Below are 25,042 nucleotides of genomic sequence, written 5' to 3'. Positions count from 1 at the left end.
CCAAGTTGTGAACAAGATAGCTTCTGTAGGTTTGTTCTTAAGTTGAATTTATATGTAAGTTGGAACAAATACATTTTAAAGTATAACTCAATATACACATGTTTATTTATTTATTTAGAACATTTATATCCTGCCCTTCTTACCCTAAAGGGGACTCAGTGCAGCTTACAAGTTATAAGTACATAGGTAAGGTAAAGGTTTTCCCCTGATGTTAAGTCCAGTCGTGACTGACTCTGGGGGTTGGTGCTCATCTCCATTTCTAAGCCGAAGAGCCGGCGTTGCCCGTAGACACCTCCAAGGTCATGTGGCCGGCATGACTGCATTGAGCGCCGTTACCTTCCCACCGGAGCGGTACCTATTGATCTACTCACATTTGCATGTTTTCGAACTGCTAGGTTGGCAGGATAAGTACATACAATATATTATATTATTAGCATAGCAAAATATTAGTATTATATATTACTATATTGAACTATACCACTATACTGCAATATTATTAGTAATATTACATGTAATATATAAAATATAATTATATAATTATTACATTGTATTATTATTAGTATTATATTGTATTACAATATTATGATCAATATTATATGTATTTAATGTGTGTGTGTGTGTGTGTGTGTGTGTGTGTAAAAGCAAGCTTTGGATAGCATAGGGAAGAGTTAACACCCCTATGGTTTTGTTTTGTTTTTTTGGCTCTCAGTGCCCATTCAGAAGATTTCATTTCACTTTTTGTCCCTCTGATAACTGAAAATTTAAAAACTAGCTTGTGAAAACAAGGATTGGTGATAAAGCTTCAGACATCTTTTCCCCATGATAACTCTTTGAGACATTAATGTCCCCTGCTAGGAGTATATTTCTCTCACTTCCTGTTGTCTCACCTCCATTCATAACTATGAGTTGTTTGTAAGTCAGATGTTGTAAATTGGCGACTGCCTATATTGGTATGTTGCAGAACAATGGTCCCTCCCCCCACCCCAAATATATAAATATTTATATAATATAGATATTGGGTTGTTGTATGTCTTTCGGGCTGTGTGGCCATGTTCCAGAAAAGTAGAATTTTAGAAGAGAGACACAAGGAATTCTCCACGTAGCTTATCTCCCCATTGTCTGTCTCCTCAGGAGATTTTCTCTCTAGCTTAACTTTGACACTTGATTATACATAAATCGGGGAGGAATGCATAGAAGAAACTTCAGGGAAGTAAAGTATTAGACCTGAACACCAGTGGCCCCTACATTGCTCTTAAAATCAGATCTCCACAGTTTAATATCAGAACCCTCATCTACCAACTAACCTTTTCTTAATAAAATATTTTAAAACTAGTTATCTAGTTTGTTGAAACAAATGATCTTAGCTCTAGCCCTTATTCAAAACCAGGAAAAACAGAGGAAAAAGGTTACCATACTGCTTTATTACAAATACATTATGTTCCAAATACAACTCACGTCAATGTTGCATTACATATTATAAGGGCAGAAGTTACATGTAAGCACTATTTAACTGTTCTTTCTATTCAAATTAATAAACCTGTTTGAACAAGTAATAAATACAGCAAATATAAACAAAATTGATTTGACATTTTAGATCGTTGCTCAGTCTACCTGATACAGAGTGATAAATAATATTTCCATTGCCAACAACCCACAGTTGATTTTGTGCTAGGTAAAGATTAAGGATATTTAAGATACACAATTTTCACAAAGTCCTCCTTCTGGTACAGCAGGCAAACTAACCCTAACTGATGCTCTAAGAAAGCTTCCAAGGAAGTTTGTCCTGGCAAAATGAAGGCTTTGAGATGGTACCTTAAAAGAGTAACATAATTATGTCATAGTCGTTCTAAAATATGCACATGCCACAATGAATCTGTTCATTTTTAAATGCCATAAGATATTGTTTTATTTGTGTGTGTGTTTGTGTGTGTGTATACTTGAGTTCTTCAGCAAGGTAACCACTGAGATTTGTGAGTTCCCGGTGGAGCAACGGGAGGAGCAGCAGCGTCAGCCGAGCTCAAGGGCAAGTTTTGAATCTGATATTAATTGCTCTTGTATTATTTTAAACTCTCAATTTTAACTGAAGACTGCTGTCCTTGAACTCCTTGCATTTACCGAAGACTGTTCAAGTGAAGTTAAGATTTGTGACAGGAGAGACTGAGGGCTCTTTCAGACAGGCCTTATATCCCAGGATCTGATCCCAGGTTTTCTGCTTTAAACTGGATTATATGAGTCCACACTACCAGATAATCTGGGATAAACAGAAAACCTGGGATCAGATCTTGGGATATAGGGCCTGTCTGGAAGGGCCCTAAGAAACACTGATATACAGCATGTCCCCTTCAAAAATGAAGTTAAAGTTGAGACCTTAAAAGTTAATTCTAATAGTAATAAAATGAAGTATATTGCCCAAAAAGGTGAACACACAAGTAACAGTGTATCATTATACATATTTTAATCCCCCCACAAAAAGGTATATATACTCTTAACATGATTAATGATTGAAATACCAGAACTGTATGGTGAAATTAGAAGTCTTCTCTGTGTTATGATAATGCAATCAATGCAAATTCAATACCTTACATAGAATTGTAATTTAAGATGGAATATGCAACTCTAATTAAAGCATTTCTCTCTAGAAATCTCTAGGTCCCAGCATGAGAGGGAGGAAGTTGACCATAGAGTCACACTAGAGGACTTAGAGATTCCTAGAGACATAATTTTAATCAAACCATGAATATTCAAATCTGCAAAAGCCAGAACCATGAATAGGGTGGGACCATGTTGTTAGCCTTCAAATAATCAGCAGGGCTATCAGTAGCTGTTAAGAGCATGCACATTTTTGAGGGGATGCTCTGTAAGAGGAAGAATTCTTCCAAAAAGTGGTCAGTTTCACAGTATTGGCTCTCTCCTAAACTAAATCAACAAGAAATTCATGGCACATCACTGATCACTTATGATGAAGGGATTAGACCCACAGTAAGTAAACATTACCTTCACAATAGCCAGGGAGGATGCCTGTGTAACCCATCCCACACAGGATTGGCCCAGGATGGCAGATCAGTGTAAACGCGCTCTCAGAGGCAGGTTCTTGACACCTTTGGAGAAGGGATTCCCAATCAAAAACTCAGGTCGAGGTGCCAACATCCTCAGTGGAGAGGCTGTGGGCGGAGAATGTGTGGGCTCCTTCAGAAGGAGGCTGAAACCACCTCTGTATTGGAAAATAACTGTACTCAGTCTCTGTGCACATATCTTTTTGAAAATAAATGGCAATCATAACCTTGTTGAAAAGGAAGAATGATGTCACATCCGTTTGGCTAATGTGAATCTCCATAAATATGTGGTGGCCACCTTTTGAAAACCACTAGTCAAGAAAAGCATGACCTTGTTAGATGTCAACTCTTTGAACAAGTGATATTCACAAGCATTTGTGTAATCGCACACAGGTAACTCAGCTGTTAAACTGAAGAGCCATGTCTTTGAACTGCCAAAGACAAAAACATGCCACTACAAAAATATATTTGGTTAGCAGAGGATGATTGTTTCTTTTTAAAGTTGAAATTGCAGTTGTAATTGCAGTTGTAATTGTAATTGCAGTTGTAATTGCCCAAAACATATACACTCCCTTTAAAAGCCTTAAAAAGTATGCATTCAGTGATAAAAACAAAGTCTTATTTGAAAAGTAACATATGTTGTTTACTCATGAACATTTTGTATTAATTCACCACACAGGCACATTTCTTATTGAAGTTTAATTACAGATAGGATGTAGCTTCTCTGTGTTGAGTACACAACATGTCATACATAATCAATAGTCCACAGTCTTTAAGTATACTTAAGCAGCAACATACATACATCCACCTCCACTGAGGTCTGATGCAAAAAGTAAATATAAACCTTAAGATTCTCCATCAAGCACTTTACTAATCTTATACTGTTTTTATTACAGCAATCACTGTCTTTTACTGTTTTAATTAAGGAGCTCCTGGTTGTGCAGTGGATTATACTCTTGTACTGGCAGGACTGCTGACTTGAAGGTTGGGTTGCTGACCTGAAGGTTGCTGGCTTGAATCCAGGGAGAGCGCAGATGAGCTCCCTCTGTCAGCTCTAGCTCCCCATGCGGGGACATGAGAGAAGCTTCCCACAAGGATGGTAAAAACATCAAACATCAGGGCATCCCCTGAGCAACATCCTTGCAAACGGCCAATTCTCTCATACTAAAAGCAACTTGCAGCTTCTCAAGTCGCTCCTGACACACACAAAAAAACCCCATTTTAATTAAATTTAATTTAATTAAATGACGTTAAGTCCAGTCATGTCTGACTCTGGGGGTTGGTGCTCATCTCCATTTCTAAGCCGAAGCGTAGACACCTCCAAGGTCATATGGCCGGCATGACTGCATGGAGTACCGTTCCCTTCCCGCCAGAGCAGTACCTATTGATCTACTCACATTGGCATGTTTTCAAACTGCTAGGTTGGCAGAAGCTGGAGCTAACATTGGGCGCTCGCTCTGCTCCCGGGATTTGAACCTGGGACCTTTCAGTCTGCAAGTTCAGCAGCTCAGCGCTTTAACACACTTCACCACCAGGGCTCCTATATATAAACATATATATAAGCATATATATATATATACACACACACACACACACACACACACACACACACACAAATAAATAAATAGTGAGAGGCTTGGGAGGTTGCTATTTCCAACAGCCCCATGAGTGCCAAACCATGTTGGATACTGATGGGCGGCTGGGACTCTCTCCCACCTCCACAATAGTCAAGGAAGACGCCTGTCGCCTTTGAGAAGGGATTCCCAATCAAAAGCTCAGGTGGAGGTGCCAACATCCTCCTGGGAGAGGCTGTAGGCGGGGAGGGCGTGGGCTCCTTCAGAAGGAGACCGAAACCACTTCTGTGATGGGGATCAGGCCCGGGTTTGCTGCCAGAAGCGAAGCCGCATTGACATGTTGGTGGGCTGTAGCAGAGCAGGGGAAGGAGGGCTTCCTGGAGGGCGAGAAGAGGCGTGGAGGGCGAGGCAGCAGAGACGGGCATCGGCTCCATAGGGCATCCAGCGAGAAGGAGGAAGCGGGAGGGAGCAGCGCCCCAAAAGGGACCAAAGTGGGGGTCGTTTGCGAGCCGGTCAGGATGCTGTCGATGCTGAAAGAAGAGGAGGGAAAAGAGGAAGAGAAGGAGCAGGAGGTGACACTCTTGGTGTGGTGCAAAGCCACTTCTACCTTTTCTTCGCACCCTGTTGCAACCAACATGTGCCACTTTTCCTCTTGCAAGGAAGGCGTCGAGGAGGAGGAGGATGCACTCTTGCTACTGCTTTCTGCCTTGTCTTCGACCAACGCGTGCCACTTGTCCTTTGGCCAGGAACTAGGCGCCAGGGCATGATTGAGGGGTGCCAGGGGCGGCAGCAGGGCGCCAGGGAAGAGTAGGAGCCCCGCGGGGCTTCCTGGAGGGCTTGGGGCCAGCCTCGGGAGCCCCTTGAACCTCTTCCTTCTCCGGAGGAAGCTCCCGTGGAGGAACATGTCCCGGGCGCCCGGGTGGAGGCTCCACTCGCCGCCCTTGCCGGGCCTGCCGGGCTCCCGGGGGCCCTTGACGAAGCAGTCGTTGAGCGAGAGGTTGTGCCGGATGGCGTTCTGCCAGGCGGGGAAGCGGGCGCCGTAGTAGGCGAAGCGGGCGCGGATGAAGGCGCAGATCCCGCTCAGGGGCAGCCTCTGCCGGGGGCTCTGCAGGATGGCCATGGTGATCAGGGCGATGTAGGAGAAGGGCGGCTTGGCCAAGGCGCCCCCGGCCTCCGCCCCACTCTCCTCCGGAGGAAGGGGCCCCCCGGGTTGGCCTCCTTCGCCCGAAACACCCCCCTCTTCCTCCTCTTCCTCCTCCTCTTCCTCCCCGTCGGAGCCCCGACGGGCTTGGCGCTCGCTGGAGAGGCTCATCCAGGCGCGGAGAGAGGACAGCAAGAGGAGCGGGAGGGAGAGGCGATGCCTTCCTCCCAAAGGCCACGGCGCGCCCCGTCTTTTATTACCCTTCGAGAGGAAGGGAGGGCTGGGGGTCGCATGTTTCTGATGCCCATTGGTTGCAACCTTACTGAGAAAGCCACCTTTTCCTCCTCCTCCTCCTCTTCTTCCACCTCCTCCGTTTCCTTTTCCTTATCTTCTTCCTCCTCTTCCTACTCCTTCTCCTCCTACTTCTCTTTTCCCCTCCTCTTCTCCTCTTCCTCCTGCTCTTCCTCCTTCTCCTTTTCCCTCTCCTCTTCCTCCTCTCCTCCTTTCCTCCCCTCCTTCTCTTCTCCTCTTCCTCATCTCCTCCTTTCCTCCCCCTCCTCTTCTCTTCCTCCTCCTCTTCTTCCTCCTCTTCCTACTCCTCTTCTTCTTCCTTCCCTCCTCCCCTTCCTCCTCTTCTTCCTCCTCTTCCTCCTTCTCCTCTTCTTCTTCCTCTTCCTCCTCCTCCTCTTCTCTTCTTCTTCCTCTCCCTGCTCCTTCTCTTCCTCCTTCTCCTTTCCTCCTCCTCCTCCTCCTCTTCCTCTTCCTTTTCTCGCCCTTCCTCCTTCTTTATAGAGCACAAACTTTTGGTGCCGATCAAGGAGAAATCTCTGACCAGGTTTAAGAAACTTTGTGTCCTCGAAGGTTTCCATGGAGCCCCCGATGGCGCAATGAGTTAAACCTTTGTCCTGGCACACAGTAAACCTTTGTCCTGTGTTGGCGGACAGGTCCCATGCAAGAACATGAAAGAAGCCTATAGGACGGTATATAAATAAATAATTGTTGTTGTTGTTGTTGTTATTATTATTATTATTATTATTATTATTATTATTATTATTATTATTATTATTATTATTATAAAACATCCGGGCGTCCCTGGGGAACGTCCTTGCAGACGGCGTCCCCTCGCCAAGGTCTAATTTTCTCACGCCCAGAAACGATTTGCAGTTTTTCAAGGCGCTCCTGACACGTAAAAAATGACCGGAGTCACTGGCTTGCTGTGAGCTTTCCGGGCTGCATGGCCATGTTTCCAGAAGCATTCTCTCCTGATGTTCCTCCCATTGTAAAAAGGTGATTAACAAGTCTCAATCTTTCCTAAAGTTGGTCAGAGATTTCTCTTGATCGGCATCAACAGTTTGTGTTCTGTGTAGCCGAAGGCTTTCATAGCCGGAATCACTGGGTTGCTGTGAGTCTTCCGGGCTGTATTGCCACGTTCCAGAAGCATTCTCTCTTGACGTTTCGTCCACAACTATGGCAGGGATCCTCAGAGGTTGTGAGGTCTGTTGGAAACTAGGCAAGGGAGATTTATATACAGTAGAGTCTCACTTATCCAAGCCTCGCTTATCCAAGTTTCTGGATTATCCAAGCCATTTTGATGTCAATGTTTTCAATATATCGTGATATTTTGGTGCTAAATTTGTAAATACAGTAATTACAACATAACATTACTGCATATTGAACTACTTTATCTGTCAAATTTGTTGTATAACATGATGTTTTGGTGCTTAATTTGTAAAATCATAACCTAATTTGATGTTTAATAGGCCTTTCCTTAATCCCTCCTTATTATCCAAGATATTCGCTTATCCAAGCTTCTGCCGGCCCGTTTAGCTTGGATTAGTGAGACTCTACTGCAGGGGTCCCCAAACTAAGGCCCGGGGGCCGGATGCGGCCCTCCGAGGTCATTTACCTGGCCCCCGCCCTCAGTTTTATAATATAACATATTGTATATACATATAATATTGATAATAATATTATAATGTAATACAATATAACACTACTAATAATAATACCTTATCATAATGATATTAATTATATATTCTATATTACATATAATATTACTAATAATATTACAGTATAGTGGTATAGTTCAATATCTATATATATAAAAGAGTGATGGCATCAGGGCAGCGGACAAAACAACAAAACGACAGGCCCCCCAACCTCGAAATTTGACAACACAACCCATCATCCACGGCTCTAGGTTGATACAACAAAAAGAAAAGAAAAATAAAGTCCTAATTACAGGGAGAGGAATAATTGTTTTTATCCAATTGCTGCCAGTTAGAAGGCTATGCTCTGCCCACTTGGTCTCCTAGCAACGCACTCAGCCCAGGGGACAGGCACAAGAGTTTGGAGAGACCCCTAAGGGCCATCCAGCCCAACCCTTTCTACTATGCAGCAGGACACAATCCAAGCATTCCCAACACATGGACAACGTATAAATACTATACAATACTACACAGGGACATAGACCCCCTCTACCCTCACCACTTTCACAGTACACAAACAACCAAATGCATACTAAACATAAAGACAACCATACAACAGACATTCAATACCACCACTACCTCAACAAGTTCTCACCAACACCACCAGACAACACCACAGCAACGCGTGGCCGGGCATAGCTAGTAGTAATATATAATGGTAATATTGTGCGATGCTAATAATATAATATATTGTATGTACATATAATTTGTAAGCCACTGAGTCCCCTTTGGGGTGAGAAGGGTGTGATACAAATGTAGTAAATAAATGCAGTAAATAATAAATAAATAAATACATTTTAGACTTGGGCTCACCCAAAGTCTGAAATGACTTGAAGGCACACAACAACAACAACAACAACAACAACAACCCTAATTAATTTGACTATCTCATTACATATAATATTACTAATAATATTACAGTATAGTGGTATAGTTCAATATAGTAATATATAATGGTAATATTGTGCTATGCTAATAATATAATATATTGTATGTACATATAATTTGTAAGCCACTGAGTCCCCTTTGGGGTGAGAAGGGTGTGATACAAATGTAGTAAATAAATGCAGTAAATAATAAATAAATAAATAAATAAATACATTTTAGACTTGGGCTCAGCCAAAGTCTGAAATGACTTGAAGGCACACAACAACAACAACAACAACAACAACAACCCTAATTAATTTGACTATCTCATTGGCCAGAAGCAGGACCACACTTCCCATTGAAATCCTGATAAATTTATGTTGGTTAAAATTGTTTTTATTTTTAAATGTTGTATTGTTCTTTTGTTGTCGACCGCGTTTGGGGGATCGGGTCCCTTAAGGAGGGAGCCGACCCGGTCCTGAGGGAACGGACCCTGGCGAAGCCAAAAGAAGAATATAAGCCGCAATACAACCTGAAGCCTGGAATGAAGAAGGTCCGCCAAGTTGAAGGAAAATCCGCCAAGGAGTTTTTATTTAGCAATTTCAGCTGAAAAGGACGCTAATAGCGATCATTCAATCTACTAGCGTAACATATGTTTCAAATAAAGTCATATTTATACAATGTTTCGGTCTGACAGCCCTTTGAATTTCCCGCCCCGCTTCCCTGCCCATCTGATCGCGGATAGGCTGAGAGGTTGAACGAGGCGGGCTTTCGTTTCCCGCCTTGCCCTGCTGGCCCAATGGGGAGCTGTTTTTTGTCCCCCCTCGGGCCAATCAGAGAGGAGGAGGCGGGAGCTATAGAAACAATGCGGTGACCGGACAGGAAACATCGGATTAATTCTGGCCCAGCCAATTTCCAAAGGAATTAATGACACCCATCAAGGATGTCCGGGGTCCTGTCACGTTCGCAGATTTTAGATATGTCTTTGGGGTGTCAGACGGGAAGTGGTGATTTGATGAGCCATCATTGATGGCCCCACAGGGTGCCTTCCTGCGGCGTCCTGGCCTGCGATGTGACAATGTTTGCCTTGGGGGCGAGTCACCTTTAGTTTGGTGACTCGCCCTATATTGTCCATGCGATCGGAGTGAGATGGGATTAAACTGTGGCAGATTATCCCTTTGTTTTTTTGGGAAGGGGAGGTCTGAGTCATGGGGCTAGAGTTCAGGTTGGGGTCATAATATTTCCCATTTGATTTCATGATCTGACAATTATTTGGGATAAAATGAAAATTATAAATAAAGTCGGAACATAAACCCAGCAGGGAAAAACACATATTTTCCGGGGATCCCAAAGAGTGTAAATACATATAGGCAGATAGGTAGATAAAGGAGAATCCATAAAGGTGGGTGACATTGCATAAAGGGGAATCATGAATGATATAAACAATATAAATGAGCAATAGAAAACATTTGATAGGAACGAAGTTCACAACATCTGGGGAATCCAACATAGAAGTAGGGTTCAAGCAGCATGATTTCACAATCCATGAAGTTAGCCCAACAGTTTGAAATTCATACAACAGTGAGTCATGTACATAGAATATAAAAATTCACAAATACATGAGGGGAAAGAGTTCATAAGGAATTCATTGAGATGGCATGGGGAAGGGGCACATATGGGTTAGTAAGTCTTTGGAGGTATAGGATTTCATAAGTCCAAGGGGTAGGTGTGGGGAAGAGTGTTCTTCTCTTTCATAAAATTATGAAATTATGAATGAAACGTGGAGGGCCCCCGTCCGGGCATCCCTTGGCAGCTGTAGAGGGTGAGGGTCCTTGGTGAACTATGTCTCCCCCGCGAGAGAGCGATCCCCCCCATCCCCATTTCACAGAAGGGGGCCAGGGAGAACCATTCCGCGAGTCGCGGGGAGAGAAAACCCCGGGATAAAGCAGCAACTTGGCTTGGAAAGAAACGCGGTTCTGTTTGACAGTCAGCTGTTGAGATGCCGAAAACTGGACCGATTCCGGGTCTGCTGGTTGTCTTCGAGTCAGGAGCCTTAGAAAGGGTTAAGACTAAAAGAGGAGCGTTCTAGGGGTAATTTTGATAGAGATATGAGCCAATTTATATCGTCCGCCATGTTAATCTATGGCGGAGAACCTCAGCCGGAGTTAAAGGACGGGAGGGAGAGAAACCGCATGCAAAAAGGAAGGAGTCAGAGGGAGATACAAAATAACCAGGTAGAGAGTGTTACTGTTAAAATAAATGCTACTTTTATTGGGGGGATTTGTTACATAGTTCAGGGAAAGGGAAAATGAAGGAAAAAAAGGTCTTTTAATAATGGTCTGTTGCGGTCCCGCTCCGTTCTTTCGGAGAGTAATCTATGGAACTTTCTGCTGCGTTTTCAAATCAATTTGAAAGCGGGGGCGTCGGTTATCATACCCCCACTCGGGAGGGCGGGGCGAGATGGGCGGAGCCTATTTCGCCCCTGCCCTACCGCATAAGCGTTATAACCTCTTAGCGGCAGCATGGCCATCTGCTGATGTCACGACCCAGGCTGCAGAGCACCAATAACCATACACAGAGGCCAGAATCTATCTAATATCTTTATTGTAGGAATATATAAGGTTAATAAAAACAAGTGTAGAAAATAGTCCAGAATTAGACCTTTCAGGAAAGGTCAGAATTAGTCCAAAAAAGCAATGTCCAATAAGAAATATTAAGGTCCAAAGTTGTAATCCAATAACCGAAACACTCACTTTGCCAAGCAAAGTGAGGGGAGATGACAAGGTCCTTTAGTCCATGAAACTTGAGCGAGGCTAGGAAATAACTTGATACTTAAAACAAGGCTTGAACGTGGAACAAGGTAACTAAGAACAAGAACAAGGTCCGTGGAATAACTTGATAAATCCGTGGAACAAGGCAAGGATTGATCCTGGGAAACAAGACAAAGTCCGTAGATAAACAAAGGCTGGGAAGCGAGGCGAAGGCTGGATAGCAAGGCAAGGCTTGAGCAGGAGCGAGGCTTGAACCGGAGCGCGTTGTCCAGACACAACTCGCTCCGTAGGCTGACGAATTGACTCCGCGAAGTTACTACGCGGGTAAAACACCTAAATAGAGTCTAGCTTTCCCGCCGAAGCAGTTCTCTGGGAATCAGAACCGAAAGCTAACTCTGAGACCAGATGTGAGACTCCCCAAAGATTCTCACGAGAAGCAGTCTTAATTGGCCACATTCTTAGCTGCAATCCTCGCACTCCTGCGCGAAGCTGAATCCAAACTTCTCTGTTGTTTACAAAACTCCCGGCGCAAGAATACGGGAGAAGTAGGCTCTGGGCTTGTTTGACATACTTCTGGGAGACAACTTTCTTGCAGGTGCAAGGTTCCCAGATCTGCCTGGGAAAGATCTGGCTGAGAGGAATCCAGTTCAGACTGGGAAGGTAAAAAACCCAAGTTTTCATCTTCATCAGGAATTACAATGTCCTGAGCAGGACTACAAGGCCCATGGGTCATCACACTATCCCCCTCCTCAAGGCCCCTCCCAAACTGGGGCCCTCTCCCCGAGGCGCGAGGTCGTGGTTTGGTGGGATAGGTCTGATGAAAGCGACGGGTTAGATCAGGAGCATGGACTGTGGAGGCGTCTTCCCAAGAGCGTTCCTCAGGGCCAAAACCCACCCAGTCAATGAGATATTGTAGGCGGCGGCGGTGAAAGCGAGAATCCAAAATGTCCTCAACCTCGAACTCCTCCTCCCCATTCATCAAAACAGGAGGGGGGGCCGGTTGGTCTGTATCAGGTCGCACACCATCCGCCGGAAGGAGCAGGGAACGGTGAAACACGGGGTGAATGCGCATTGAACGCGGAAGTTGGAGTTTGAAAGTCACGGGGTTTTATTGCGCCACCACTGGATAGGGACCAATGAAACGGGCATCTAACTTCCGGCAAGGGCGGTGGGAGGGCAGAAAGCGAGTGGACAGGAAAACCCGATCTCCTACCTTGATTTCGGGGCCCGGCTGGCGATGTTTGTCAGCGTGGCGTTTATAGTCCTCCTTGGCTTGGTCCAGTTGCTGGAGCAAAAGTTGTTGCACCGCTGTGAGTTCCTGCAGCCAATCCTCTGCTGCGGGAACCTCTGAAGTTTCAATGACAGGGGGGAAGAAACGTGGATGGAAGCCGTAGTTTGCAAAGAACGGCGTTTCTTTTGTAGAAGCTTGAACTCCATTGTTGTAGGCAAACTCAGACAGTGGTAACAGAGAAGCCCAATTGTCCTGTTGATAGTTTACATAACAGCGAAGATACTGCTCCAAAGTGGCATTGGTGCGCTCCGTTTGCCCATCTGTTTGGGGATGATGAGCTGAAGATAAGCGAGAGTCTATGCCCAATAGTTTTTGTAGTGCCTTCCAAAAACGAGAGGTGAATTGAGATCCACGGTCTGTGACTAAACTCTTGGGCAATCCATGTAGTCTGAAAACATGTTGAAGAAATAGATCCGCAGTTTCCTTGGCCGTGGGGAGGCCTTCGCAGGGAATGAAATGGGCTAACTTGGTGAATAGGTCCACCACCACTAAGATCGTGGTGAATCCACAGGAAGGTGGTAGGTCAGTGATGAAATCCGCGGAAATTATTTCCCATGGGCGAGATGGGGTAGGAAGGGGGTGTAAAAGCCCTGAGGGCTTCTCCCTTCGTATCTTGGAGCGCTGGCATACTGGGCAGGTGTTGACATATTTTTCCACATCCTTGCGGATCTTGGGCCACCAAAAATCCCTTAGGATCAAATGCATAGTTTTAAATAGTCCGAAGTGTCCTGCTGGTTTGCAGTCATGACACAGACGAAGCGCTTTTTCCCTGCCCGGTCCGGGTGGGATATAAACATGATTTCTATAGCAGAGCAGCCCATCTTTAAGCGAAAAGGGGAAATGCAGACCTTGGCGAAGTTGGTCCTGCGCCCAGGCATCTGCTTGCTGACTAGCCCTGATTTCTTGAGCACAGATGGGTCCTGGAGTAGGGGAAGTTGAACCAATGGGAATGGATTTGGTGTTCCCCACCGTGAGCGTGGCAAAGTTCTCAGGTTGTAGCAGTTGGGATTCAAAGGTCTCCTTGCGTCCTGCAGCGTATTCCGGTTTACGTGACAGGGCGTCTGCTTGCTTGGTTTGGGCTGGGGTCACATAATGGATCTGAAAGTTGAAACGTTCAAAGAATAAAGCCCAACGTTGCTGCCTCTGATTTAGTTTGCGGGCAGTTCTTAGATGTTCTAGATTACGATGATCAGTGTGGACTTCAATGGGAAATTTGGCCCCTTCTAGCCAATGTCTCCAAGTTTCAAAGGCTGCCTTTATGGCCAGTAGTTCTTTTTCCCAAATGGTGTAATTCCTCTCTGGTGTGGTTAGTTGACGAGAATAAAAGGCACAGGGGTGGAGGTGATCTCCCACCGGTTGTAAGAGTACAGCCCCAATTGCCACATCAGAGGCGTCCGCTTGCACCACAAAAGGGGTTCCAGGATTTGGGTGCTGTAGAATTGGCTGGGAGGTGAATAGTTTCTTTAGTTGCTGGAACCCTTTCTCTGCTTGATCAGTCCAGCGGAAAGGCTGCTTTCCACGGATGCAGCTAGTGATGGGGTCGGACCAGCGGGCAAAATCTGGAATGAACTTGCGGTAGTAGTTCGCGAACCCCAAGAAACGCTGCACCTCTTTCTTGTTAGTTGGCGCCCGCCATTCCAATACTGCTGAAACTTTGGCTGGATCCATGGAAAGCCCTAGAGGCGAGATGCGGTAACCAAGGAAATCTACCTCTTGTAGATCAAAAGCGCATTTTTCCAGCTTGGCATAAAGTCCATGATCCCGCAATCGTTGTAACACCATTTTGACGTGGTTCTCATGTTCTGATTGTGATCTGGAAAACACCAAAAAATCGTCCAGGTAGATTATCAAGAACCTGTCTAGATAGTCCTGAAAAATGTCATTGACAAAATGCTGGAACGTTGCGGGGGCTCCGCATAAACCGAAATTCATAACTCGGGACTCAAATAATCCGAATTTGGTCTGGAAGGCGGTCTTCCACTCGTCCCCTTCCCTGATGCGAACTAAGTTGTAAGCCCCCCGAAGATCCAGCTTGGTGTAAACCTTGGCTCCTCGAAGCCGATCCAGTAGATCCGAGATTAAGGGCAGGGGATAACTGTTCCGCTTGGTGATATTGTTCAATGCTCTGTAGTCCACCACCAAGCGTAGTTCCCCTGACTTCTTCTTCACAAACATCACTGGGGAGGCGGCTGGGGATTGAGAGGGTCTGATGAATCCCTTGCGAAGGTTTGTCTCTAGGAATTCCCTGAGAGCTTCTTGCTCTGGTTCAGTCAGGGAGTAGAGGTGCCCTCGCGGGATCGGGGCCCCCTCCACCAAGTCAATGGCACAGTCATAAGGTCTATGTGGGGGTAATTTTTCGGCTTCTTTCTCATTGAATACATCCCAATACTCGGAGTACTTCTTTGGCAAGGTGATGATGGGCTCGGTGTCTGTGGCATGGCATACCTTGGCTACGAGGCAATGGTTTTGGCAGTACGGTGAAGCAAACTGCAGTTCTCTGTTGGACCAGGAAATGTTAGGGTCGTGGAGAGTCAGCCATGGAATTCCCAAAATCACAGGGAAATGGGGGACCTCGGTAACAAAGAAGGAAATCTCTTCCATATGTTCCCTTATCCACATCCTGGTGGGTTCCGACCACTGACTTACGGGGCCCGTCTTGAGGGGACGGCCGTCTATGGCTTGCACCACACGGGCATTCTTGAAATCATGATATTGTAATCCCAGAGAGTCGGCATACTCTCTATCGATGAAATTGTTGGTAGCTCCAGAGTCTATCATGGCGTGGATCATGACGGGTCCCCTTTTTGCTGACCATAATGTGACCACGAGAAGGAACAGGACCCCGGTTGGCGGCTCTTGGATGGATTTTTTGACCGGGTTGGCGAGCCTCTCTACACCCGGTCGTTGGCTTCCCCCGCCGGCTGTGTGCCAGTCGGCTCAGACGCCTTCGTCTCCGTGGAGGACGCCGCCGCAAGACGGGCGGCAGGCTTCCCTTTGGCTGGGCACTCTCTGGCGAAGTGGCCCCCGTTCCCGCAGTACCAGCAGAGGTTTAAGCGTTGACGACGGGCCTTCTCGGCGGCATCTAGTCTGGGACGCACATTGCCCAACTGCATCGGCACCTCCTCGCCTCCTCTGGGGTATGGGGTTGGCGGTGGGGGTCTCCACACCGGACGTGGCTGAACGCTGGCGGGAGCGGGGGGTTTTGCCCCGGCTCTACTGCCCTGGCCTCGAACCCACTGTTTCCTGTTGGCAATCATGACTTCAGCCCGTAAACATTGATCAATGAGTGCCTCGAGGGTCTGGGGAGGATCCACCTTGGAGATTTCTTCCAGCATTTCAATGTTGAGACCCTCCCGGAATTGTCCCCTGAGGGCTACATCGTTCCAGCCGGTGTTGTGGGCCAGCACTCGGAACTCGGCTATATACTGAGACATAGGTCTGTCTCCTTGGAAAAGGCGACGGAGTTTGTGACCGGCTGCCTCCAAATTGTCCTCGATTCCCCAAGTCTCCTTGAGGTGGTCCAAGAAGTGTTGCGCTGATCTTAGGTGTGGAGAGGCTTGGTCGAACAGTGCCGTCGCCCAGCTGGCCGCTGGCCCGTCTAGAAGACTGTAAACCAGGGGTCCCCAAACTAAGGCCCGGGGGCCGGATGCGGCCCTCCAAGGTCATTTACCTGGCCCCTGCCCTCATTTACAATATAATATTTTTATATCAGTTTTAATAATATAATATATTGTATATACATGTGATATTGATAATAATATTATGTTATACAATATAATACTAATAATAATACCATATAATAATATTAATTATACGTTATATATTACATATAATATTACAGTATAGTGGTATAGTTCAATATAGGAATATATAATGCTAATATTGTGCTATGCTAATAAGATAATATATTGTATATACATATGATATTGATAATAATATTATAATGTAATACAATATAACACTAATAATAATACCATATAATAATATTAATTATATATTCTATATTACTAATAATATTATAGTATAGTGGTATAGTTCAATAAAGTAATATATAATGCTAATATTGTGCTATGCTAATAAGATAATATATTGTATATACATATGATATTGATAATAATATAATAATGTAATACAATATAACACTAATAATAATACCATATAATAATATTAATTATATATTCTATATTACTAATAATATTATAGTATAGTGGTATAGTTCAATAAAGTAATATATAATGCTAATATTGTGCTATGCTAATAAGATAATATATTGTATATACATATGATATTGATAATAATATTATCATTTTGTACAATATAATACTAATAATAATACCATATAATAATATATTGTATGTACATACAGCTGCTCAGAGTTCCCTTCGGGGTGAGAAGGGTGGGATATAAATGTAGTAAATAAATGTAGTAAGTGAATAAATAAATAATTTTGGACTTAGGCTCGCCCAAAGTCTGAAATGACTTGAAGGCACACAACAACAACAACAACAACAACAACAACCCCAATTAACCTGACTATCTCATTGGCCAGAAGCAGGCCCACACTTCCTATTGAAATCCTGATACGTTTATGTTGGTTAACATTATTTTCATTTTTAAATACTGTATTGGTCTTTCATTGTTATTGTTGTTGTTTTGCACTACAAATAAGACATGTGCAGTGTGCATAGGAATTTGTATTTTTTTTTTTTCAAATGATAATTCGGCCCCTCAACAGTCTGAAGGATTGTGGACCGGCCCTCGGCTTAAAAAGTTTGGGGACCCCTGCTGTAAACCCATGCCACTTTGATGTCTTCTTGGGGAAACTCGGCAGCACGGGCCTCCAGATAAGCTTGACATTGGCGACGGAAGACATGAACCTTAGAAGCTTCTCCAGTAAACTTGGTTGGCAACGCCATGGCCGGAAGACGAACTCCGCGTTCCTTCAAACCCCTTATTTCTCCATCCTGTGCATTGAGCTTATCACGGATTCGGTCCACCTCTTCCTTGTCGATGGTGTAGGTAATCGGCTGGCCGCTCGGCCCAGGTACGACTCCGGTAGACATTCTGGCCGAGGTTAATTGGTGCTTAGGGTGGCGGAGTCAAACTGTCACGACCCAGGCTGCAGAGCACCAATAACCATACACAGAGGCCAGAATCTATCTAATATCTTTATTGTAGGAATATATAAGGTTAATAAAAACAAGTGTAGAAAATAGTCCAGAATTAGACCTTTCAGGAAAGGTCAGAATTAGTCCAAAAAAGCAATGTCCAATAAGAAATATTAAGGTCCAAAGTTGTAATCCAATAACCGAAACACTCACTTTGCCAAGCAAAGTGAGGGGAGATGACAAGGTCCTTTAGTCCATGAAACTTGAGCGAGGCTAGGAAATAACTTGATACTTAAAACAAGGCTTGAACGTGGAACAAGGTAACTAAGAACAAGAACAAGGTCCGTGGAATAACTTGATAAATCCGTGGAACAAGGCAAGGATTGATCCTGGGAAACAAGACAAAGTCCGTAGATAAACAAAGGCTGGGAAGCGAGGCGAAGGCTGGATAGCAAGGCAAGGCTTGAGCAGGAGCGAGGCTTGAACCGGAGCGCGTTGTCCAGACACAACTCGCTCCGTAGGCTGACGAATTGACTCCGCGAAGTTACTACGCGGGTAAAACACCTAAATAGAGTCTAGCTTTCCCGCCGAAGCAGTTCTCTGGGAATCAGAACCGAAAGCTAACTCTGAGACCAGATGTGAGACTCCCCAAAGATTCTCACGAGAAGCAGTCTTAATTGGCCACATTCTTAGCTGCAATCCTCGCACTCCTGCGCGAAGCTGAATCCAAACTTCTCTGTTGTTTACAAAACTCCCGGCGCAAGAATACGGGAGAAGTAGGCTCTGGGCTTGTTTGACATACTTCTGGGAGACAACTTTCTTGCAGGTGCAAGGTTCCCAGATCTGCCTGGGAAAGATCTGGCTGAGAGGAATCCAGTTCAGACTGGGAAGGTAAAAAACCCAAGTTTTCATCTTCATCAGGAATTACAATGTCCTGAGCAGGACTACAAGGCCCATGGGTCATCACAGCTGAGAGGGATTCGAATGGTTCTTTTTGCGACAAATTTGGAACAGAGCGGGCAAATGCGACCAGCAACAGCTTATTATTAAAAGGAAAAGGATTACGGCTAGAAAGAGGAGAAAACCTTTCCTCAACCAGTCTAAAGAGGGGAGCCAATTGGTCAGAAAACTAAGGTCGAATCCAGTCGTCTCCTTAATACCTGAGGCCAAATCATCCAAACCCTCGATGGATTTACGAATCATAGGAGTTTGGTCTGTCAAATTAAAGCAGCACATGTGCCTTACACTCTCACAGCCATAGTGGTTTTTCAATAGGAGGAAATCAATAGCTGCCCTGTTATCTAATACAGCCTCCCGCAGCTCATGCATTTCCTTTGCCACTGATGCCAAGGCTTGAGAGGTATAATTGATGTTTTTGACCAGAGCGCAGGCCAGATGCTTTATGGCCCTATAATTCATGGCTGAGGCCACTCCAGGAGTGAACAATGCAGCCGCCACAAATTGTGGGATACCTTTTAGCACTACTGAGGGGTCACAATTCGGGTCCAAGTTCTGAATGGATCTTGCCTTCCGACCCAAAGAGTGTGCCAACTCTAAGTCGTTCTTGGAGGGCATAAAAAGAGACAGCCTACCCAATGCACAATTCCCCATGGAGGTATTGGCAGGTAGATAACCATAGGCTGTCTGTCCACACAGGAAAAACCATCCTGGGGGCAGGACCAAATGGGCATTCAAATGAGACAGTTTTTCTATATGGGTGCAATTTAGAGAGTTGTCAATGGGAAGCTGATGGCACTCACCGATGCAGGTGGGTATTTGAAAACAATTTTCTGCTTGAGGAACATGGGCAAGGCGGATGGCAGCCATGCCAGGCAACTTATCCATGGAGACTCTTCCCCAGTTAGAGAGGTCTCTGTAAGACATATCCTTTGGGATGTCTTGGAACATGGTATAATTTCTAAAAATTTCCAGAGGTTCTGGAATGCCAATTAAACAGGTGGAAAACAGGTCTGTGGCTGAGGCTCCACTGGACAGGCAAAAATCTGAGACATTTAAGGCTTTTGTGGCCAACTGCTGCCAGAAGTTTACTTTAGAGGAAAGCCATTCATACAACACCGGGCTAGAACTGGTGGGGAGAGTCAAAGAGAAGATGAGAATTAGGGTTAGCATTTTCTAGGGTTAAGCACCTGGGACAGCTCCTAGTGGGAAAGACAGGGAGAGAGCAGAGAGAAAACTAGAGGGGAAATTAGGACTCACGGCTCCTGATTCAGCACGCCGGACAGCTCCCAGTGGAATCGTGGTGTGAGTTCTCCCGAGCGGGGGTTGAAGTGAGGGCCGATCTGACAGCTGTCAAAGCGAGCTGTCAAATGTTTGTTGGTCCAAATGGGGGTGTTCCCGTGGTGCTAGAAGGATGAAATTTGGAGAGGTCCTTGGAGAGGGTCTTGTGCTTTGGTCTCTGGCTTTTGGTCTTTCTCCGGGCCTCGGGAGGGTGTGGGTCAGGACAGTTCGCGGGCGGCGGTCCCTGAGGAGGTGTTTTCCGGAACAACACCTTCAGGTCGTCTCCCAGCTCAGCTGTCCACAGATCTTTGTCTTCCTCACCGCTGGTGGGGGCTGGCTCAGGTTCAGGAGCGCTCTTGAGCCTGGTGTGATGGATCCAGGCACGGATTCCAGCTACCTTGCAAGCGGTGTAGGAGGTCAGGAGGACTTGGTGAGGTCCGACCCACTTCTCAGTCAGAGGCTCCGGTCGCCACGTCCGCACGAAGACCCAATCTCCAATGGAAAAGTCGTGGACTGGAGCATCCAAGGGGACAGGAAGGTGGGAGAGTAGGTACCTGTTTAGAGAAGAGAGGACAGAGGTAAGAGAAGACAGCCTAGCTCTAAGGCTTTCGGAGCCCACCTCATGTAGGTGTTCAGCCTTCAAGGGAACCTGGGAAGAAGGAAAAGGTCTACCATAAAGAATCTCAAAAGGACTTAATTTTAACTTGCCCCTAGGGGCAGCCCTGACTCGAGTGAGAGCGAGTGGAAGAGCCTCTGGCCAAGGTAGGTTAGCTTGCTGACAGATTTTCGCCACTTGTCTCTTAAGGGTTTGGTTCATCCTTTCAACCTTGCCGCTTGCTTCTGGGTGCCAGCTGGAATGCAAGTCCCACCGGATCTGGAGGACCCGAGAGACCTGTTGGGTGACCTTGGAGATGAAAGAACTCCCGTTGTCCGAAGAAATGCAGAGGGGCAGGCCGAAACGTGGGATGATGTCATGGAGGAGGGCTTGAGAGACCTCTTTGGCAGTACAAGTATAGCAGGCGAAAGCTTCAGGCCACCCGCTGTAGCAATCCACAAACACCAACAGGTATTTGTACTTCTTACTGGAGGGCAATTCAGCAAAATCCACCTGCCATACCTGTCCTGGCTGCAGTCCTGCCCTGAGATGCCCCACTTCTGGCTTCTTCTGGATCTTGGGGTTGTTCTTTAGGCAGAGGAGACATCGCTTACAGGCCCAGATAGACTGTTGGGCCATGCGTGGTCCAATGAAGAAGGATCTGAGGTGTTCCAGCATGGCATCATGACCCCAGTGGGTGCTTTTGTGAAGGCGGAGGGCCACTTCACGCATCAGGGGATCTGTGAGGAGCAGACGGCCTTGGCTGTCCTTCCACCAACCCCCATCCTGTGTCAGTCCTTCCTTCCTAGCAAACTCATCATCCACAGTCCCATACAGAGGGAGGCTGGTGATGGTGGTGTCCGGGATGAGGGCTCCCTGGAAGGTGGGCGTTTTGTTGGCGGCCCCCTTAGCCGCGGCATCTGCTCTCCTGTTTCCTCTGGCAGCGTCCTGGTCTCCTGCCTGGTGTCCCCGACAGTGGATGACAGCAACAGCAGTGGGCTTGCAGACGGCGTCCAACAGCCTCAGGATTTCTGCCTGGTGCTTGACTGGGCTGCCTGCAGTGGTCAGCAGTCCCCTCTCCTTCCAGATGGCTCCGTGGGCGTGCAGGACATTGAAGGCAAACTTAGAGTCTGTGTAGATGTTGACAGTCCTTCCTGCTGCCAGCTCCAGAGCTCTGGTGAGGGCGATGAGTTCTGCTTTTTGGGCGGAGGTACCGGCTGGCAATGGCTCTGCCTCTATGGTGTCCCACAGAGTAACAACTGCATAGCCCGCCTTCCTCACGCCCTGATGGACACTGCTCGACCCATCAGTGTAGTATTCCAAGTCTGCCTGGGGAAGCGGTTGGTCCTTGAGGTCCGGCCGGCTGGAGTAGACTTCTTCAATGGTGGCGATGCAATCATGTGGCTCCTGGTCGTCCCCTTCGGCTGATTCGATGGGCATCAGGGTGGCTGGGTTGAGGCAGTTGGTGGTGGCCAGGGTGAGGTCTCCCTGGTCGATGAGCGAAGCCTGGTAGCGAGTGAGCCGTCCTGCTGACAGCCAGTTGGTCCCCTTAGCATCCAGGACTGCCAGGACGCTATGGGGCACATAGACAGTCATTGGTTGGCCCAACGTCAGCTTCCGGGCCTCCTCGGCCAGCATAGCAGTGGCAGCCACGGCACGAAGACAGGCTGGCCACCCAAGGCTGGTGGGGTCCAGTCGCTTAGAGAAGTAGGCGACTGGCCTTTTGGCGCTGCCCAGTGGTTGGGTCAGCACCCCCGCTGCCACCCCCCGACGTTCGTGAACATAAAGGAAGAAGGGCTTGGTCATGTCAGGGAGTCCCAAGGCTGGTGCAGACATGAGGGCTTTCTTGATGGCATCGAAGGCTGTCCTGCATTCTGCGGTCCAGGTGAGGAAAGTCTCCGGTCCGGTGGTTGCCTCATAAAGAGGCCTGGCGAGCAGTCCGAAGTTGGGCACCCAGATTCTGCAGAAGCCAGCCATGCCCAAAAAACCCCGCAGTTGCTTCTTGGTCTTGGGCTCTCGGACCTTACAGATAGCTTCCTTCCGCTCCGGCCCCAGAGCCCGCTGTCCTTGAGAGACATCAAACCCCAAGTAACGCACAGTGTCCTTGCAGATTTGAGCTTTCTTTTTGGAGACCTTGAAGCCAGCCTCTCCCAGGAAGTTGAGGAGACTGATGGTAAGTCTTTCACAGGTAGGTACATCCTCACAACAAAGCAATAGGTCGTCAATGTATTGCAGAAGGACCCCCTGGTCCCGATCCGGCCACCTGTCCAGCTCCGAAGCAAGGCTTTGGCTGAAGATCGTAGGAGAACAGGTGAAACCTTGCGGAAGAACCTGCCAGCAGAGCTGTACCTTCCTGGCCGAGTCCACATGCTCCCACTCAAAGGCAAATATTTCTTGGCTATCTATGTGCAGAGGGATAGAAAAAAAGGCATCTTTTAAGTCCAGAACAGTAAAGCAAGAGCAGGAAGGAGGGATAGTGGAAAGAAGAGTATAGGGGTTAGGCACCACGGGATGAATGTCCACCACAACAGCATTGATGGCTCTGAGGTCCTGCACAAAGCGGTATTCATCTGAGTTGGGCTTCTTGACTGGCAGCACAGGTGTGTTGTAAGGGGAGGCGCACTCTCTCAGCAGAGAGTGCTTCAGAAAATTTTCAATGATGGGCTGGAGGCCCTTTTTGGCTTCGAGGGGAATGCGGTATTGGGGAATCCTAGGAGGCCTGATGTCCGGTTTTAGGGCAATTTTGACTGGGGCAACGTTCTTGGCCCTCCCTGGAATCCCATCGGCCCACACAACAGGGTCGACTTGTTCCAGAATGGCCAAAGGGATCAGGTCAGCCTCGGGGCTGGGCTGATGAAGCAGGAGAGCCTGTATCCTCCACCCCTCCTCCTCTGGGACAGCCAAGATGATCTTCTCTGGCCCAAAGGTGACCTGCGCCCTGATTTTGCAAAGGATGTCTCGGCCCAGAAGGGGAACTGGACACTCAGGCATGTACAGGAACTCATGAGACAGAGTCTTCCCTCCCACCTCACACTCCATGGGCTTGAGAAAAGACCTCTCTGCCTCTTTCCCTGAGACCCCCACTACCTGAGTCTTCCTAGCTCCCATGTCTGTTCCCCGAAACCCTTCGGTGACCACTGAATGGGTGGCCCCACTGTCTAGAAGGAAATCCACAGTTCTTTTTCCTAACTTCAATGGCACCAACGGGTCACTGGGAGCCAAGACGATCCGCTGCCCTAGTCACATGACCCGGCTCTCTGGTCCCTTATCCTTGAGATCGGGACATTCTCTCCTGTAGTGCCCCCTCTGCTGGCAGTAATAACAACGGAGTTCCCTTGGTGGTTCTCTTCCTTGCCCCCTGTCCCTCCAAACTGGCCTTTCTCTGTTCTCCCCAACTCCCCGTCCCCTGTCACGTTCTGCCAGTGCAGCCACCATACTGGCTGCTTGGACCTGTGCTTGAGCCTCTCGGTCATCTTCTTCCTTCTGGGCTGCTGCATCCTCCCGGTTGTGGAACACCTTAAAAGCAATGTTGATTAACTGGGAGATGGGCATGCCTGCTCCCCCTTCCAGTTTCTGGAGTTTTAGCCGAATGTCCCTGCAAGATCTGCCAATGAACAGGGAATTTAAAGAGGATGCATTTTGGGGGTCAGAGGGGTCAATGTGTGTCCACTGTTTTGCAGTGCGACATAACCGATCATAAAAATCAGAGGGGCTTTCCTCAGGAGTTTGTTTTATATCATAGTATTTAGAAAGGTTTATGGGGCGAGGATAGACCAATGGTAGGCCAGCCAAGATGGCACGATGGAAGGCCTTTAGAGACATCATACCAGCGTTGGTATTGTAGTCCCAACTGGGGTCTTCCTTTGTTGGAAAAATAATTTCAGCATCTCTACCGTCATCTACATCGGCCTTCATGATTTCAGCCTGAGCTGCGGCCAGTAGGCGGCGCTTCTCCTCTTGAGTAAGGAGAGAGCCCAAGAGAGTCATAACATCTGCCCAGGAGGGGCGATGGGTTAGAAAAATGGTTCTAAAAAGTTCGGTCATTTCTGAGGGGTCCTGGGAAAGTGGTGCAGTTGTCTTCTTCCAGGTAATGAGGTCTGTGGTACTGAAAGGGACATGAATGAGGACCGGGTCTCCCCTTGCCCCGACCACCTCCCGTAGAGGGGCCATTACAGTGGCGGGGCGGGTCCGCAGGCTATTTTTGGTGATGAGGGGCTCAAAGGGATCCTCTGGTGTTTGGGAAACCCTTTGAGGGGGGAGGGATGAAGTTCCTGACGAAGGAGTGGAAAGGGGACAATTGGGGCTGGGTCTTTTGGGCGCTAGGGGAACTGGTGGGGTGGTTTGGGAAGCTGAGGGTGCTGAAGAGACGAGGGAGGTCCCCGCAGGAGGCGCAGAGGGGAGCAATAGAGGGTGGAA

At 47.0% G+C, this 25,042-nt stretch overlaps 1 protein-coding gene across 1 annotated transcript; it reads right to left on the bottom strand.

The window, feature by feature from the left end:
- Positions 1-1,401: 1,401 nt before the first annotated feature.
- Positions 1,402-6,644, bottom strand: foxd4 (forkhead box D4). The gene has a single exon (XM_062971966.1). It carries the CDS (start codon positions 5,937-5,939, stop codon positions 4,890-4,892), a length of 1,050 nt encoding a protein of 349 aa, XP_062828036.1. The 5' UTR covers positions 5,940-6,644; the 3' UTR covers positions 1,402-4,889.
- Positions 6,645-25,042: the final 18,398 nt, after the last annotated feature.

This window comes from Anolis carolinensis, chromosome 2, assembly GCF_035594765.1.
Source record: "Anolis carolinensis isolate JA03-04 chromosome 2, rAnoCar3.1.pri, whole genome shotgun sequence".
NCBI lineage: Eukaryota > Metazoa > Chordata > Lepidosauria > Squamata > Dactyloidae > Anolis > Anolis carolinensis.
The sequence above is the reverse complement of the archived record's forward strand: the minus strand, read 5'-3'. Positions and strand labels throughout refer to the sequence as shown.